At 49.8% G+C, this 18,406-nt stretch overlaps 1 protein-coding gene across 3 annotated transcripts in view; it reads right to left on the bottom strand.

Annotated features, from left to right (window-relative positions):
• Positions 1 to 18,406, bottom strand: part of GRIK4 (glutamate ionotropic receptor kainate type subunit 4) — a 175,421-nt gene that overhangs the window by 63,153 nt on the left and 93,862 nt on the right. For 2 of the 3 annotated variants that reach the window (XR_011146575.1, XM_068994692.1), the window contains exon 3: positions 5,035 to 5,199. Coding sequence is in view for 2 of the 3 variants with exons in the window: in XM_068994692.1 (XP_068850793.1) it covers positions 5,035 to 5,199 (165 nt within the window). In the remaining variant the exon portion in view is untranslated. Of the gene's footprint in view, positions 1 to 5,034; positions 5,200 to 5,420; positions 5,536 to 18,406 lie in introns of those variants that run through there. The other variant, XM_068994693.1, reaches the window with a different exon arrangement.

The following is an 18,406-nucleotide window of genomic DNA, read 5'->3' as shown; positions in this document are numbered from 1 at the left end:
ATCCAGGGCTTGCTTCTCCTCTGTGCTTAAAAAATTTACAGCCACTTACACCTCTCCAGAAGATCCTTTTAAATAAAGAGCAGCAGTGGTTTGAAAGCCTCGCCTGCTGCCTCAGCAGCACTCACCAGTCCCTCTCAGCTCTGCCATTCAGCATCCAGGAGGAAGGAGCTGCTCCAAGCCCTCCCTTATCCACAGGTCACCAGGAAAAAGTTCCTGGGGAAAATTTTGACGGGAAAGTTTGGTGAGTGCTTTGCTCCTCGTGCCTGGTAGCAGGGACAAAAAGTGGGTTAGGCAGCCATAGCAACGGAGGAGCAACAATGGAGGAAGAAAAAGACCTGGCTTGTCACTACCAGGGGGGAACATCCACAAAAATGAAGGAAAATGAATGGAAACAAAGTGGAGGTGCCTGAGGCAAAGGTTTTGACCACATTTGGAAAGCTCCTCCTGTAATCCAAGCACATTTCCTATTTCAGAGCGTTACCTGATGCTGTCAGGTCTTCACAGGGAGAAAAGGTTCGACCTTGCTACTGCCGTGGGCATTCAGGGATGAGGAAATGTTGGTCCTGTATCCCAAATCCATCCATGATAATGACAGGGACCGTAACTATGGACAATTACAGAGCCCCTGCCACTCAAATCCCTTCATTCTCCAGCACCTGGGCACCACCAGAGCTGTGGGCTGTGCAGGGCACTTTGTGAGTGCTGCAGGCTCCACCAGCTCTGGGTTTCTGTCCCAATTTTGATGTTGTTTAGAACTCAGGGTCTCAGGAAATGCTGGACAATGAAGTGGCATCACTTTAAGAACCTCTTTACCATGGGCACCACTGACCGTCCTGGATCAGGTGTGTGTTCAGGGCACAGTGACCCTCCTTTCACAACTGTTTCCATGAATATATTTGGGAATTAAGTCCAGGTTTGGACACTTGGGATGCAGCAAGGTGTTTTTTAAAGCCAGGCAGACCTGCAAACTTATTTTTGAACATGAAAAAGCACAACAAATGAGTAGCTCTGATGATAAATGGATGTACATCCCCTCAGACATGGGCAGAGTCTGTCTTTCACTTCCCGAGATGCCAGGGCACCTGGAAAACATTTATCCAAATTTATCCTGTTCAAAGCAGGGCTGAAAGCTCCCTCCAGAGAGAGGGGCAGAACACAGCATCTCTTTCAGTGCACAGAGATACCTGAGCCAAGAGTTTCCAACAGAATGCAGAGAAGATTCCTGGCTCTAATTCCAAAAAAATGAGCAGGGAAGGTGTGCAATGACCTCAGCAGCTCCCTGCCTGCAAAACACAGCAGAGATCTCCAGAGACAGGGACTGCTCATGGGATTCTCAGAGAGAAAACACCAAGTGCATAAACAGAAGGGGTTCTAGGGATGCTCCTGGAGCATCCCTTGGGCTTCCTGACAGGAACCTGCAACCTCTGGAGAGGTTGGGGACGCCCTGGAAGTTTCCAAGACCAGGTCGGACAGGGCTTGGAACAACCTGGGATAGTGGAAGTTGTCCCCGCCCATGGCAGGGGTGAAAGAAAACGATCCTTAAGGTCCCTTCCAACCCCAACCCCTCTGTGATTCCATGATTCCACGATAACCAGAGCAGGCTGAAACATGAAATCCCCATAAAAGTGGTGGCACAGGTAACAACAACAACAACACGAGGACACCCTGTGAAAGGGCACTTTGAAACACCGGTGTGGATAAATCAAAATCTGCAACTCTCCAGCTGCTCGCTGGCTCTTGATCCTGAGCTGCCCCAGCGTGTCTGGATTCACAACAAAGAGGAGCTTCAAAGGCTCACGAGGCCGTAGGGGACAGGGTGACAAGCAGGGAAATCTGTCCTGCCCGGGCATCAAATGGAACAAGGTGGTTTAGATCAAGACATGATTAAACAAGGCGTTCTGGAGCTGCACAAAAGGAGCTGGAACATCAAACACAAAGGGGGAACAGGCTTTCCTTGTAACAGCAAAAAAAAAAAAAAAAAGGCTCTGCCCATAACCTCTCCCTGCAACCTCCTTAAAATCACACAGGAACAGCCAAAGTTTGTGTTCATTCACATCTGAAGCTGGAATAGCAAACCAGGCATGAATGTGATGGACTGACTCAGGTTTTACTGCTGGAGCAATTGAGATTTTGCATTAAAGCATTTGAGTCAGGCAGAAGGAAAAATGGGAGGAAAACAGCTCCAGAAAAAAAACAAAAAACAGGATGAAAATCAAACCAAGCAACAACAACAACAAAAAAAAAAAAAAAAAAAACACAAAAAAAACCCCAAAACCAACAACAACAAAAACCAAAACAAACAAAAAAACCCAACCCCTAAATCCCCAAAGAAAAAACCTAACTTCCCAAATCTCTTCCTCCTCTTGTATATGCAATACATGGTGTAATCCCAGCATTCCCAGATGTGTCAGCTAAGCATGGAGCTGTGATATTTCAGAGTGAATCAAAGGGTGTGAAATGTGAGAACAGCATTAAACAGCTGTAAACAGCTCTGCAGTCACAGGTTAAAACATCTCAACAGTTTTTATTAATATTGTGTGTCATAACAAATACCAGCAATGTATTGAAGCATTTGAAAGCCATGAAAGCCTTGAAATTTAAGTTAGGGGATCTGATTTTCCTCTGCCACCAGGATAAATCAAGAATAACATCAGTGACATTAATAGCAGAGCTATACAGAATCCAGATTATTCCTTTTCTAAGAAAAGCTTCCAGACATTTTTTCCGCTCTGAAGAAGAGGCAAATAACACACTGCAAAATTCACCAAAATCAAGTCCATTTGCTCCAATTTCTACTCTATAAATCCAAGTAAAGAAAACAAAGAAAATCGCCCCAAGGTGAAAACTGGAAATGGGAGATGCCTCTTCCTCACCTGCCCTGTTTCCAATTCCTCCCCAAACACAATTTGCTGAAATCAACAATTTCTTGCATAATATTTCATTCTCAGCCAATTAATATTCTTCTCCTTGAGAAACCTCCCAAGAGAAGAATTCCTGAGCAGTGTTACAGGCTGGAAATAAGACAGAAATCCTTTTCTTGATCCTTACAGCAGCTCGGGGGTCACTGCAATCAAGTCTCCTTCCCAAAATTAAAGGCCAGGAATGCTGCTACACACAGGATATTTATAAGGAAGGAACAAAAATGGAACTAAAAATGCTGCCGGGTCCTTCAAAGACAAAGAAGGCTCAGGAAAATGAGGCATTTTCTCATTTTCTGGGAGTCTTGCAGGGAGATTTGGGATATTTTAAGGGGCAAACTGGGAATGAGCTTGGAGTGAGTCCAGAGGAGGCCAATAAGGTGATCAGAGGGATGGAGCAGCTCTGCTGTGAGGAAAGGCTGGGAGAGCTGGGATTGTTCAGCCTGGAAAAGAAAAGGCTTTGGGATGACCTCATTGTCCCCTCCAGCTGAAGGGAGGGAAAAGGAAAGACAGGGAGAGACTTTTACAGGGATGGACAGTGACAGGACAAGGGGGAATGGCTTCAAACTGGCAGAGGGGTGGGATAGATGGGATATCAGGAAGGAATCATTCCCTGGGAGGGTGGCAAGGCCCTGGCACAGGGTGCCCAGAGAAGCTGTGGCTGCCCCTGGATCCCTGAAAGTGCCCAAGGCCAGGCTGGGGTGGAGCTGGATGAGCTTTAAGGTCCCTCCCAACCCACACCAGTCTGGGATTCTGTGATTCCATGCAATCCAGGCAATTCCCATCCCTTCTGCAAGGTCTGGTCAAGGACACTGGATCTGCCCTAATGCTGTGCCAAGGGAGGGGACAAGAGGGTGTGCACAATGGAGATGGGGGAAGACCAGGAGAATATTGAAAAAAAATGAGGGATCCAAAGCAGTGGAGAAGTGCTGGGTGGAAGAGTCGCTGAGCTGGGGTTGATCTGGGCTGCTCCTGGGTGACAGGCTCTATAAATAGCGCCCAGGTACTCGCTGAGACGCGCTTTATTAACGGCACAAGGCTATAAATAATGCAAATGCTCCTTCAGGAAATGAAGGAGCCATGTGCTGGTCCCACAGAGCCTGCTCTGCCAGCTCACCTGGAGAATCCTCAGCACTGCTGGGCACAGGGATGCTCAGGGCTGTGCACAACACGCAGCAAAACTCCGGGAAAAGCCAGCCAGCCCCAAACCACAACACTCTGCCCCACTTTTTGGGGATACTCTGCAAATCACACAGGCTTGGAATGCAGAACCACTGGGAAACGAGTCTAAAAACCCTGTTATTTAAAAGGATTCCTCCAGCTTTTTTGAGCCAAGTGGTACTAAAAAATTATAGCCCTCTCTTGAACTCTAAAGGTCAGCTTGACAATGATCCTATAAAGAGGATTTCCTGTTCCAAAGGGTTTCCCTCTTACAGGAAAGCACTACCATAGACCTTTAGGGTTTCTTTCAAACTGTGGGACAGTGACCATCAATTCCTTTTTTATTCACCCGCACAGAACTGGCACATTGGGCATCCAGAGGAACAGCCCTAATAAAGAACAGTTTCATTAAGGGACCTTAAAGTGCCATGGGAAATCTGCTGCTCTTTCGAAATTAGCTCTTCTTCATCCCCATGATTTCAAACATCACTTGAAAAACTTCACTTGGTGTAAATAAATCCGCTGCCAATCTCGAGCTCTGGGAAGAGCTGTCATGTTTGCTGACACACAGGATTCCACAGGGTTTTAAAAACAACTTAATTGCACCCAACTTGCCCGAGAGTCTCTTGCTTGCTCACCATTAAGTGCTCGACAAAGGATCAGCATTACCCCTGCTTATTGACAGGCAGATTAAAGGAAATTATTTGTCCCGAGCCACTGAGTGGTGGCAAAGCTTATTGGGGGCAGGGATCCTCTCAGTGCACGCCTGGGCTCACACCAGCACATTTCATTTCACCTCGAATGAAAACTGCTCTCTGCGAGGAGCAAAGGAACTGAGAGAGAATTTTTTTCTCTCTGTCCCCGTTTGACTGCCACAAAATCACAAGTTCAGTGTGCCAGACACCCCCTGGGAGCCGGCAGGGAGGAGGGCTGGGCTCTCTGGGGTGGTACTCACTGGTCTCTGCCGTCTCGTACTCGCTGTCCCGCAGCAGCTCGAAGATGTCCACCTCCACCCTGGCCTTGCCCGCCCGCTCGGGCGCGCGGTTGATGCGGTTCTTGGCCAGGGTGATGGAGAGCCTCTCCCCTCTGCTGCACTCCATGGGGTCATCCAGGATGGCAGCTGTGGGGGGAAGAAGGTGTTGGCACCGGTTAGGCTTGGGATCCGCACTCCCCTCCCCGTGCCCACGCTCCCTGATCCCTGCAGGAGCTCCGCTGCTGCTCCCGTCACCACCCGATGGCGCATCCTCCTTCCCACACGTGGCCTTTCCCGCTGCTTCTCCCACTCCCCAGGTCTTGCCAGACAGGTGGGTGGTGAAATCTCGGCAGCAGCCTCTGTTTTACCTGCTGGAATGGCACAGCACAGCCACCCACACTGCCAGGCTCCCAGCACCCACTGCCACACGGGCTGGGTGCTCCCAGAGAGGCACATCCAGCTGTCCAGCCCCAAAAACGCAGATCCGGGCACTGCCTCACATCCCAACAAAGGCAGAACGTCCCCAAAAACCCCCGGATGGTTCCTTTGTGGAAGCATTGAAAGGGAGCTGAGAGCTGGAATATTTCAGGAAGCACGTGGGCAGCCGTGGGTGGGGAGAGACAAATATTTTTCAAACAGAAGGCACTTGACTCTTGAACCCAGCTCCTGGGGCTGCCCACTCAGAGCTGTGTGAGGCAGAGGGAGGTGGGGAGGGGTATTATTTTTGTTTTCTTGAGGGAAGGCAAAAAGGATTCAGGAGTGGAGCATTCGTGCCAGAATTTCATGAGGAGCTGGGTTTTTGGTAGGGAAAAGCAAAAATGAGCTGAGAACTGAAATAAAACCCAGCAGGGACACCCTGAGTCCCAAGAGCAGGACACCCAGATTTGGAAGGCAGAGCTGACTGGGACCAGGCTTAGAGCAGCTCTGGGATGTTGTGCTGGAGGTGGGACTGAGGGATCCACAGAGGGATCTGGGCTGTGCCTGGGAGCTCCTCATTGCTCCTGTCACCCTTCACTGCCACCACGGAGTCTCCAACACAGCCCAGACCCCCCTGGCTGGGGCCCAGGCTCCTTTTCCTTTGGCTTTCCTGCCCCTGAGACTCGCTTTGACCCAAAAAGCCTCAAAACAGAGCCCGATTTCAACACCCAGCTTGCACCACGTCTCAGGGCTCTTTTCCCAGCCTTGTCCTGCTCCTCCCAGTGGGATCTTTTCTCTCCTGGCACAACTGCAGAGCATCTCTGTGTCTGCCCTGCCCTAACCCCAGCAGTGGAAGCCCAAAGATGGCCCACACCAGCCTGATTTACTTCACATCCTGATAACACTCAAGAATTTCTTCTTTTCCTATCTTTTCCCAGTTTTATGGGAGCTAAATTGAGTTCATCCTAATCTCATTATGCAACAAAAAGGGTTGTGCTTTCCTCCAAGGCCGGGAGCGGGGTTTTAGGATATTAATATGACTGGTGACTGCTTTTAATTACAACAAAGCTGGGAGAACAATTTGCCACAAACTCCACTTTTCCAGGAGAGAAGCAGAGGAGAAAGTTTCTCACTGACAAAACATTTCCTCCAGCCCTGCTCGCAGGGAAGGGCAAATCCAAGTGCTGAGTCTGATGAACATCACCAAATGCAGCTCCTGCTCAGGTGCTGATGCTGCGAAATTAAAGATCAGCGGTGGGGGAGTGGATGTCAGCATTCTCAGATTCATTAGCTTCTAATTTAAAGCTTCAAAATCACTAAATTAGGGAATGTTTTCAAGTATTTTCCTAATTGGCAGCTTTCAAACAAAATCCACTTTCACTGACGTACATTTAAATTATTTTTAAGTATAAAAACAGTCAAAACCAAAGCATTTTGAATCACTTCCTCAAGCCAGCTAGGCAAAAAAGTTTGCACAAAGATTTTTTTTCCTCTCTATTCAGGATGGGATTTTCTATTCTTATTTTTGAGAATCTTGAAAACTTCCTTAAAGGTGAAGGGGAGAAGGAGAGAAGGAGAGAAGGGGAGAAGGGGAGAAGGGGAGAAGGGGAGAAGGGGAGAAGGGGAGAAGGGGAGAAGGGGAGAAGGGGAGAAGGGGAGAAGGGGAGAAGGGGAGAAGGGGAGAAACCCAAAATAACAACAGCAAACTCTTTTCCCTACTCAGCTCTGGTTAAATTTGAACTTTGGGAGCAAATACAAGAGGAAGGGGAAAGTGCAAGTTTTGGAAAATAAGGAATTCAGATGGAGAACCTGGATCCAGGATGGAAGTGGCAGCAGCATTCCTAGAACCCAGATGAAACTCCAGCAGAGCTTCCAGTCTCCCTGTGGGATTTGGGATAGGAAACCAGCAAAATGTGCTCATTTTGGGAGACTGGTTACTTTAACTAAATATTGAGCCAGCCCCCAGGACTGGGGAGGTAATGAGGCTGAACTAATCTTTATTTATTAAAGCCAGAGGATGAAAAAAGGTCATTTAATGTTTAAAAAAGGTTGGTTTTAAAGCTTCATGGCTCAGGACACTGTGCCAAAGCTCATCTAATAGTGGCATCATTAAGTATGAACGAAAATCTTTATAGAAATTCCCTTTCATCTCTTCCTGTCTATTAAACAGGGGAAGATGCATCAAGTAAATCTTTAATCCTGAAGACTTACAACAAAGTCTTTGAACTTTGTTGCCCTCAAAAATCACTTCTATCTTCCCCGTCGTGATAAATGTCTCCGGTCTGGACTGCTTCTCCATGAATGATGAGAAAAATACTGCACAGGGAGCCAGGAGCACCTGGATCTGCAGCGCCTGCCTCAGCACTGCTCAGGATTCCCCAGGCACTGAGAGTCCAGGGAAGCCAGCAAGGACTGAGCTCTTCTCAGGAAGAACATCTCTTCCCACAGGATGGTCCAATCCTGACAGAAAAACAGCCCTTGTGTCGTAATAATCAGCTTTTTACTCAGTATGTGCAGCTTTCCATACAATTAACACAAAATCCGCACTCCAGAAGTGCCAAAACCAGGAGAGTTTATCCCTTTGGAGGAGCTGGGTAATAATCAATCAAGGTTCAAGCAACAAGTGACTTCCAGTGCAGATCTCAGACACAGATTTCAAAGGCAACCCTCAAAGTGAATGATTCAACAGCAAGAAGCAGAAAAAAATAAAGGTATAACTGGGAGCCAGAGAAATGCAAGGGGATGGGATGGTGCCTTCTGAGAAAAGCAGATTTCAGTGACTGTCCTGCAGGGATTTCCCAGCCCTCGGGGAGGGGCAGACAGGATGGGGAGACAGGAGCAGGAACTGGTGCTCTCTGCTGAGCCAGGGACTGGGAAAGGAGGAATTGGTGCTCTCTGCTGAGCCAGGGACTGGGAAAGGAGGAATTGGTGCTCTCTGCTGAGCCAGGGACTGGGAAAGGAGGAATTGGTGCTCTCTGCTGAGCCAGGGACTGGGAAAGGAGGAATTGGTGCTCTCTGCTGAGCCAGGGACTGGGAAAGGAGGAATTGGTGCTCTCTGCTGAGCCAGGGACTGGGAAAGGAGGAATTGGTGCTCTCTGCTGAGCCAAGGGCTGCACAAGGAGCTCCCTGTGGCTTCTCCAAGCCCCACATCCCTGAGCCCACACAGGATGGGGCCATGTGGCCACAGCCCTTCCAGCCCCGAGCACAGCACTCTGTGACAGCAGATGCTCAACCCCTCCTGCCTCTTCCCCTGGAAAAACTTCTCCAGAAAGGAGGAAGGACGTTCATTTCTCACCCCAAACAGCTCAGTTGTGCCAGAGCAGTGGCCAGGGGCCAGGCAGGGCTGTCACTTGTGTGCTCTCTGAGCTGCAGATGCTGTCTCCCAGAGCTGGGTGAGACCCAGCCATCGTCTGACTCAGTGCCCCAGCCAGCTCAGACAGCTCAGAAATCCAATCCTCTCCACCCTCAGCTGGTCCTGAGCAGGGCTCAGGAAGCAGAAAGGCTCCATCCTCCATCCCCCAAGGCCATGTGGCTCCTGGAGCACCGCCTGCCCCAGCCAGACTCCCAACATATGTGCCCTGACAGGCTGATCCCACTACAAGGCAGCTACAACATCACTCCCTAACTCATGATTCATCCAAAATCTAATGAAGTCACATTTTTATAACAATAACAGCGAACAGATGCTACTGGCAGGATCATACAACAAACTGTGTGCAGCTGACCTTTCCCTGTTCATGGCATTTTTTTATTTATTTACATTTTCTCAGATGCTTTTTATACCTTTGAAATGTAAAGTCATACTCAGAAACGCGATTTCCATCTCAAGGCATCTCTTGAAAATGTAGATTTAACACAGCACTGGCTTGGTAAACAGGATATTTCACTGTTCATAGGCTGTCCCTCCAAGTGAAAAACACATAAAGGTACCTGTAATATTTCCTAAACGTCCCAAATGACAGCTTAAGATCACACCTAGAACCTCTTCTGATTTATGCTGTAAACACAGCCACAGAACCACTGAGGTTGGAAAAGTTCTCTGTGATCATCGAGTCCAACCTGTGCCCAATCCCCACCAGAGCACTCAGTGCCACCTCCAGTCCTTCCTTGGATACCTCCAGGGATGGGGACTCCAAACCTCCCTGGACATCCCATTCCAATATTTAACAACCCTTTCCATGGGGAAATTCCTGCTGCTGTCCACCCTGAGCCTCCCCTGGCCCAGCCTGAGGCCGTTCCCTCTCCTCCTGTCCCTGTTCCCTGGGAGCAGAGCCCGACCCCCCCGGCTGCCCCCTCCTGTCAGGGACTTGTGCAGAGCCACAAGGTCCCCCCTGAGCCTCCTTTGCTCCAGCCTGAGCCCCTTTCCCAGCTCCCTCAGCCTCTCCTGGGGCTCCAGACCCTTCCCTGGACATGCTCCAGCCCCTCCATGTCCCTCACTCCATGAGGAGCCCACAACTGGACACAGAATTCCAGGTGCCTCCTCACTTCCCTGCTCCTGCTGGCCACACCATTCCCTAATCCTCAAATCCTCTATGCCCCTTTTATCAAATTAAGAGCTCTAATCCCAGTCCAACCCAGCTCAGCCACCCAAAAGATCCAGCACCTGCCACTGGAGCCGACCAGTCCTTCCTCTCCAAACCAGGAAACCCAAAAGCACTCCAGGAAAACATTTCATTCTTCAAACACCCCTGTCCTGCTGAGAACAGCAGGAGATGCCCCAGGGACCACCCCAGACCTGCTGCTCCTGCTCCCCACCTCGTGAACTCCAAACCACCTCCAAAACCACGAGGCTGCAGGGTCAGGGGATTCAAAATTGTTGCCAAAATTGCCTTATTTTGTGCTTTTCTGCTCGGCTGAATAAGGTATCAACCCTCCAGGCTGTCAGTACAGTAAAGGAGAAGAAATTTGCACAGTTCCTCATTACAGGGCTGTCAAGTGGAGCTCCAGTGGAGAAACAGGTGGGATTGTATTTCCATTATAATCTCTGAAGTGCTGCTTAAAAATAAAATAAAAAGGCGTCAACACGCTATTACTCTGCGAGGAAAGAGCATCTCATCAAGGAAAAAAGAAGATCTGAAAACATAAAATCTCCTTCACAAAGAGGCTTGATAATGTTTGTCTGGTCGGGGTAGCAGAGGGCTATTTATTGCTCTTGGCCAGCACTGGAAATCTGCATTTAAATGGAGCTCCCCTCTCATTCCTGCTATCCAGAGAGAGCAAATTCAGGGGGGAGAGAGACAGGAGGGGAGACGTGATAAAAACAGCTGAGGGCTTTAGTTCCTGCTGCCTGAAACACAATCTCTCTTTTATCTTCTTTAATAACTGCTTTGTGTACATCAAATCAGAATTACATTCCCCCACACCTGGAGTTTCCAGGAAAATTGAGAAGGAAGGTGGCGACCTGTCCATCATGCTGGGATGCAAAGCCTCAGCGGGATCATCCCTGGATCCCAAAACATCCTCCCTCTGGGGCAGGCAGGGAAAAACCCTGCCAGGCTCCTTGTCTCACCTGATTTTGGGAACATAAATCACACTCCGAGGCAGCAGCAAACACCCTGAGCATGAAGAGAGGAGCAGAAGGGCACAGGATGAAAAGAAGGGGGTCTGGAATAGGAATGTCCCAGCCAGAGCTGGCTCATGGGGTCTGAGCCCAGCCTCTGGTAAAAAAGCAGGGTGGAAAACTGATTTTAAAGGGAAACTCCTGTGGATTTCCACAGCCAGACTTGAGGCACTGCAGCTGTGGAGAAAGTCCTGATGTGGGGATTTAAATACTGGGATTGTGACCAGTTAAGTCCCACTCCATGCCCTGAAAAACCTGCCCAGAGAATTCCCAAAAACAAGGAGAGAAAAGCAGAGAGGAGGAGGAGGAATGAGGGATTGAACCCTCCCGAGGTGTAAGGTCAGGGCTGCTGTAGGGGATGGGATTCTGGCTCTGGAAGAACGAACACCAGGGGCTCTCCTGCATGTCCAGAAAGCCCCAAAACCAGGGAATTCCAGCCACCAGGAGCTTGTTTCTGCACAGGCGAATGTGGTGTGATGGGATGGCTTTTTTCTGTTTTCCCTGAAACTTTGCTCCCAGCAGGAGCTCCCCACAGCACTGCCCTCTAATCCAGATTTTCAGCACCTCTGCAAAGCCCCATGTGTCAAACTGGACCAGAGTTTGCCAAAAATCCAAGCTTCTGCATGGCCACCCACATCCTCTAAATGCCTAAATCTTCTTTTCTTAGGAATCCAGCCTAAAACCGCTAGCCTGGGTTGGGAAGATCATTTTTCTGCCTGTCTTTCGCTTCCATAATGTCAAGCTGAGTTTCCAGAGGAAGTTTTTCTGCTCATTTTCATGGTCTCAGGTGACTGGCAGCAGCTGTGGTTTTGTAGGAAGAGAGCACTGGGAAGCCCTGGTGGGGCCAATAAACTTGGCAAGACCAAGAAAGGAGCAAGAACTTAATTAAGTCAGTGGAGAGTATAAATTTAAGAAAAATAACCACAGAAACCCCAAGTGCCACTGCCAGGCAAGCAAAAAGAATGAGGAAGGAAGAAACAATGGGGAGAAATCCTGAGTTCAAAAACAAAAACAACAACAAAAAAGCCAACAAACAAATGGGAAAGTCCAGTAGGATTTATGGCTCTAATGATGGATTTGAGAGATGGCAATGAGTAATGGAGCTGTGGGATCTGGGGCTGGAGAGCAGAGGGGGGGGAAGAGCCTGCTGTGGGATGGGGAGGCAGGAAAGGACCCAGACCCCACAAAATACCCTCAATAAATGTGTTTTGTGCCCACAACCCCACAAAATCCCAGAGCTCCGTTCCCGGAGGTGGCTGAGTTTCAGTGGCTATTCCAGCACACGCAAAGATCTGCAATGCTTTGGGATTTTCCGACTGACAGGGGTTTAAGGACAGAAATATTCCCAAACCTAGCACTTGGCCTTGCAGGGGGAACCATCTCCTGAACCTCCTTCTGATCACAGGTTGGAAAAGACTTCTAAGATCATCAAGCCACCACCATGGTCACTAAACCCTGTCCTCAAGTGCCACCTCCACGCGTTTTTGGAACGCTTCCAGGGATGGTGACTCCACCACCGCCCTGGGCAGCAGTGCCAGTGCTTGACAGCCCTTTCCATGGAGAAATTTTTCCTAATATCTAATCCAGGCCTCCCCTGGTGCAACTCGAGGTCATTTCCTCTCATCCTGGTGAGGATGAGACAGCAGGGTAGAGGATTTATGGAACTGAGGGTCCCTCTAAAGCCACTGAATTTCCATTAAGTGGGGCTTTAGTGACCGTTCTCCTCTGAACCCTTCCAGATATCTCAGCTTTCAAAGTGCATTTGCTCTCCTTCCAGCACCTCCCTGCTCCAGGGGGACCACAGCTGTGCCTGATCCCTCCCAGGCTGGCAAACCCCAGGGCACTGCAGGGGATGCACAGCTCAGCCCCAAGGATGGAGGGGGGAAATGCCAGGTCCCGGCTTCCCCCGCCCAGTGATTGATCCACACACAGAGACAGCAAACGGCCTTGGATGTACCCGTAACGCCAAGGTGAGAAGGGGGCAAACATTGCAGAGGGATCTGGGGGTTTGCTTGCACTCACATGGAGAGTTTGGAGATATTTTGCACCGCTTCTATTCCTGTTACAAATCCCTGGGCACTGCTGCTGTGACAAATCTCTAAAAGATGGACCCAAGGACAAGGACCCACCATGCTGGATGTAGATATGGCAATTCCTATAAAGATATGAGCCAGACAAATGATAGGGGAAATTATTTTCATTCTCTCATGATGGATGAAGAGTGAAGAGATAAAGTGGCTCCTCAAGGTTTTCCAGGACCACGTGGCCAATAAACAGGATTTAATGCGCCAGGAGGCTTCAGAAAGCCTTGTTTAGAGACTCAGCCTTTCTGCCACCAAAACCTGACACTTGTGCCTCGATCCTCAGGCATTTGAGGGCATCACAAAGTCAGCACTGTTAGCAGATCTTTTGGGAGGTGGGAATCCCTGGAAGCAGGAACGTGGATAAACAGGTCGTCAATGCCACATGGCGGAATGTGGATGGAGGAGTCAAACTATGTTTGGGAGCCTTTGGGTTGGAAAGGACCTTAGAGGTCATCAAATTCCACCCCCCTGCCATGGTCAGGGACACCTTCCATGGGCACGGACACCTCCCATGGGCAGGGACACCATCCATGGGCAGGAACACCATCCATGGGCAGGAACACCATCCACGGGGAGGGACACCTCCCATGGACAGGGACACCATCCAGGGGCAGGGACACCTTCCGTGGGCAGGGACACCATCCAGGGGCAGGGACACCTTCCATGGGCAGGGACACCTTCCATGGGCAGGGACACCTTCCGTGGGCAGGGACACCTTCCATGGGCAGGGACACCATCCATGGACAGGGACACCTTCCATGGGCAGGGACACCTTCCATGGGCAGGGACACCATCCGTGGGCAGGGACACCATCCGTGGGCAGGGACACCTTCCATGGGCAGGGACACCTCCCATGGGCAGGAACACCATCCACGGGCAGGGACACCTTCCATGGGCAGGGACACCTTCCATGGGCAGGGACACTCTCCATGGACAGGGACACCTCCCATGGGCAGGGACACCTTCTGTGGACAGGGACACTCTCCATGGGCAGGGACACCTTCCACGGGCAGGGACACCTTCTGTGGACAGGGACACTCTCCATGGGCAGGGACACCTTCCACGGGCAGGGACACCTTCTGTGGACAGGGACACTCTCCATGGACAGGGACACCTTCCGTGGACAGGGACACCTTCTGTGGGCAAGGACACCATCCACAGGCAGGGACATCTTCTATGGGCAGGGACACCTTCCATGGGCAGGGACACCATCCATGGACATGGGCAGGGACACTCTCCATGGGCAGGGACACCTTCCACGGGCAGGGACACCTTCCACGGGCAGGGACACTCTCCATGGACAGGGACACCATCCATGGGCAGGGACACCATCTGTGGACAGGGACACCATCCACAGGCAGGGACACCTTCCATGGACAGGGACACTCCTCCCACTAAACCAGGTTGCTCCAACAGGAAAGCTGAAAAGATGAATAAAGGTGGGAAAAGGTGACACTGGAAACCTCACCCCTCTTGAAGAGGATCCAGATGTCTCAAACCACATCAAAGGGTTTGATGCAGGTATGAAACGACACTCGAGCCCTCCCCTGCCGTGCCTCGGGACTGTTTCCATCCCTGTGCTTTCCTGCCAGAACAAACACCTTTTGCTGCTGAGTCACGCTGCAATGAGATGCTAAGGAGCTGCCACAGCAGATGTGGAAGCCCTTCAGATCCAATATTGATCAATCTGCACGGCCTCTATTTATTTCTTTTTTGCCACTCAGCCTTCAGCTGATTTAATGGGTTTGCTTTAACATCCTCCTGCCTTCCCTCGTTCGTTTGCTCTGCCCACTGCAATCCTTCTGCCCTGATGGCTTCTTCCCTGACTTCTGGGTGGGAAAGAAAAACAGCCATTTGCTTTTCCTTGGACTCTGATGTGGTTTTCCCTGCCTTTCTATCCATCTTAGCAGCACACTGCTCGTTCATCTAATCCCAGGATACTTTTCCTGGTCGTTTGGACCAAAAAAAGGCAGCTCCACTTTGTTTTTCAGATGGCTTTTTGAGAGAAGGGATCTGCAGAGCCCTGAGTGAGTGAAGTGATGCACAGCAACATCCTCGCTCGGAGCAATTTGTCTCAGCATCCTCTGGAGACCACCCCTAAGTGGGGAGTGTCAGACATTGCCTGGAGAACCCCTGGCACAGCAGAAAAAACAACCACGAAATCCTTAAAAAGTTACTCCAAGTTTTCCCAGACAATCTCTGAGGTTCCTAGTGCAACCTCTCCAGTGTGGGTAAACAACTTTTGGGCAAACAGCTTTTGCTTTCAGCTTGGGAGCTCATTACAGATTTTCCTGCATCTGGAAAAGTTTGAAGACACCACACAGAAACTGGAGAGGGCAAGTGAAGAGCAAGAAAGGAAGGGGGGAAAGCAAGGACACACAAAAGGCTCAGCTGCAGAGAGCAAATTAAAGCAGACATAAAAACTCTTAGTGAACAAGGCTGAACAAACCCGAAGGAAAAGCTGTTCCAGGCTCCCGGGGATGTCAGGAATGATGGAAGAGCCGGGATCGGGGAGGAATCAGCACCAGCACTGGGTGAGGATTGAGATGTTCCAGACCCAGCCAGGCTTGTAAAGCAGAGTGAGTGGAGTGAATTACATCCCCTGCAGTCTGTTCTGAAGCTTCTTAGGGGGGATCCTGAATTAGTGACATCAGTGCAGCAAGGAACGGGATCAGCTTCCCAGTGATAAGCTTAATTAAACAACTGAGTTATCCATAGGCTGGGGTTTATGTTATAAATAAGAAACATTTATACTGATTAATTGAAGTCATGGTTCAGATCGTTAAATCCTCCTCCTTCCAACCATCTTAATGAGGATACCTGCAAGAGCTGAAGCCAGCAGTGATGTTTGACACTTGCAAGCCCAAGCACACACTCAGGGGAGGGCAGGGGGCCTTGCCAAGGCTCTTTCCCACGGCTCCTTCCCAGTGTCTTGTATTCCAGTGGGTGGTCCTGGAATTCCTGCTGGGGGTTTCTGCTGGGGCTTCACTCTCGCTGCTGTCACGGGAGGAGTCAGGGCTGGCAGCCTCAGGCAGCACCACGCTCCCAGTACTTCTCCAAGTCTGTAAAAGACTTCTTAGCACAGCAATGAAAACATCTTGGAGACAGCCAGCTGTGTCAGCTGCCCTCACAAATCCAATTCTTTTTCATTATCCCAGCCAGAAGAGCCTGCCTGGAGAAACAGGGCTGCTTTATCATCCTCCCTTGCCTCTTCCCACATGAGAGATGTCCTGGGCCACGCCTGGGACAGCAAACTGTGACCCCAAACCTCCCCTCCCTGTCACCCACTCCTGGCCACCCCTCTCAGCTCATTCCATGCTCACGATAACACCCTGCAGGGTTAAAGGGGAAAACCCTTCTGAAAGGCTTCACTCCATGAGATTGGAGCTTCAGAGATAAAAATCCCACTCCAGCGCTGCTCTGAGCCAGGATCAATTACAGATCATGTCCAACACTTATTCTAATTGGAATTATGAAAACGGAGCAGACCCTTTGTCCCTTCCTTTTCAGCTTTCTGCTCCTTCTTCCCACAGCCTGAGAGGTTTTATACAGCTCTAATATTTCAGAAAGTGGCCTTGGTGCTCTGAAGTGAAAAGCCAGCTTGGGAGACCATGGTTTGCTCCAGCTCATCCATCACATCTGCTCCCAAACCCAGTGGTTATTAAAAATTAGAGCTGGTCAAATTATTGTTATATTTTGACACATGGAGAATATTATTATCATCCTTCCCTGCTACCCCCAATCCCTCCCCATGAATCATTCATGAGTCTCTCCTGATTCCTGCAGAAGAGCTGAGCTCCTGCTTTGTGCAAGATGGATTTCCTGCCCAAGGAGCAGAGCCACAGTGGAGGGAGGCTCTGGAGGGAGCCAAGACGAGGCCCCAAGTCTCTAATGAGCCCATCAAATGGTCCCAACAAATCCTGCAAGGGTGATTACCAGCCCCATCATCTCCTCCAGCCTTTTCCCCTTTTTCTTAACACAATCCTATCAGATTGGGAACTGACTAATGGCAACAATAATAAAATAAACTTCATTTTGGATCCGTTGCAGGATTGGGGCTATTTCCTCCATCTCTTCACCATCACAGAAACTGTCTTTTAAATGGATAACAATGATTGTGAGGGCCCAGTTATTACCTTGAAACCTCGCATTTTGATATATCCAAAGCTGTTCTCTTACATAAATAACAGTTATTACTGTACAGTGATTTTCCTCCTTCTGTATTTCCAAAGAGTTCCTGCAGGAGATGGTGGAGAAAATGGATTCCATTAATGCCACACTTAGGCCCTGTTGCTTTCATACTTTAACTCCCATCATTAATCTCCTTATGTGTCTTTAAACAAATGTCATTCATCCCACAGCTCTCTGGCAGCAATTCTTCCCCTTCCTTTCCCCCAATCCCCTTTTCCAGTTAAACAGGAGCTCTTCCTCCCCTGACTCATCAGTGGGTGTTGTGCTCCTGCCAGTCAGGGACAAGTGTTTTGTTCAGGCAGCTTCCTGCTAATTACAAGGGAAAACAGGAGAGCCCACAGTCAGGGGAGACAACACATCAGAGGGAGCTGAAAATCCTCGGCGAGGATCACTTTGCTGAAGAGAATTCAGCAAGAATTCCCAGAATTGCTGGGAGAATTCCAAACTAACCTTGGAGCAGGAGTCCCCGCGACTTGGGCAGGTTCTCAGCTCAGGGAAAACATTGTCTGTGGCACTCAGCAGCCTCTGAGCATCCTACAAATGCAGCTGCCCCACCAAAGGTGCCACTTCTGTGTGATTTGAGGATGAACGAGGCCCTTCTTCTCATGACAGGCACGGGACAACTGCAACTCTCGGCCATTTGCTCAGGGCTCTGAAACAGCTCCATTTCTCAGCAGCCAGAGAAGGGCTGTCACCTCCTTTCCATGGGGAGAAGAGGCAGAAAATGCAGCCCAATCCTGCCCCTGGGGGGTAAAATCCCACCTTTTCCAAGGAGTCAATCCCTCTCCTCGATGGAGCAGCACACACCACCAGCATTCGAGTCCTGCTCACCCTGCCAAGGTCACAGTGTCCACCCAGCCAGGGGAGGACATGCTGACCTCCCAGCAAAGGCAAAACCCCCCCTATTTTCCAGGCTAATTAAGCTAATTAAGGCTAATTATACACTAGCCATAAGGCACGTGGGCACAGGACCACAGTTCCAGGGAACGGGGATGCATTTTGGGGACACGGCACCATGATGTCACCCCCCCTCCACAACTGCTCCTCTCTACACCCTCAAAAGAGGAGAGTCCCTCCCCAAAAAAATCATTTTCCCAAATGG

The sequence above is a fragment of the Aphelocoma coerulescens genome, chromosome 24, assembly GCF_041296385.1.
Source record: "Aphelocoma coerulescens isolate FSJ_1873_10779 chromosome 24, UR_Acoe_1.0, whole genome shotgun sequence".
Classification (NCBI taxonomy): domain Eukaryota; kingdom Metazoa; phylum Chordata; class Aves; order Passeriformes; family Corvidae; genus Aphelocoma; species Aphelocoma coerulescens.
The sequence above is the reverse complement of the archived record's forward strand: the minus strand, read 5'-3'. Positions and strand labels throughout refer to the sequence as shown.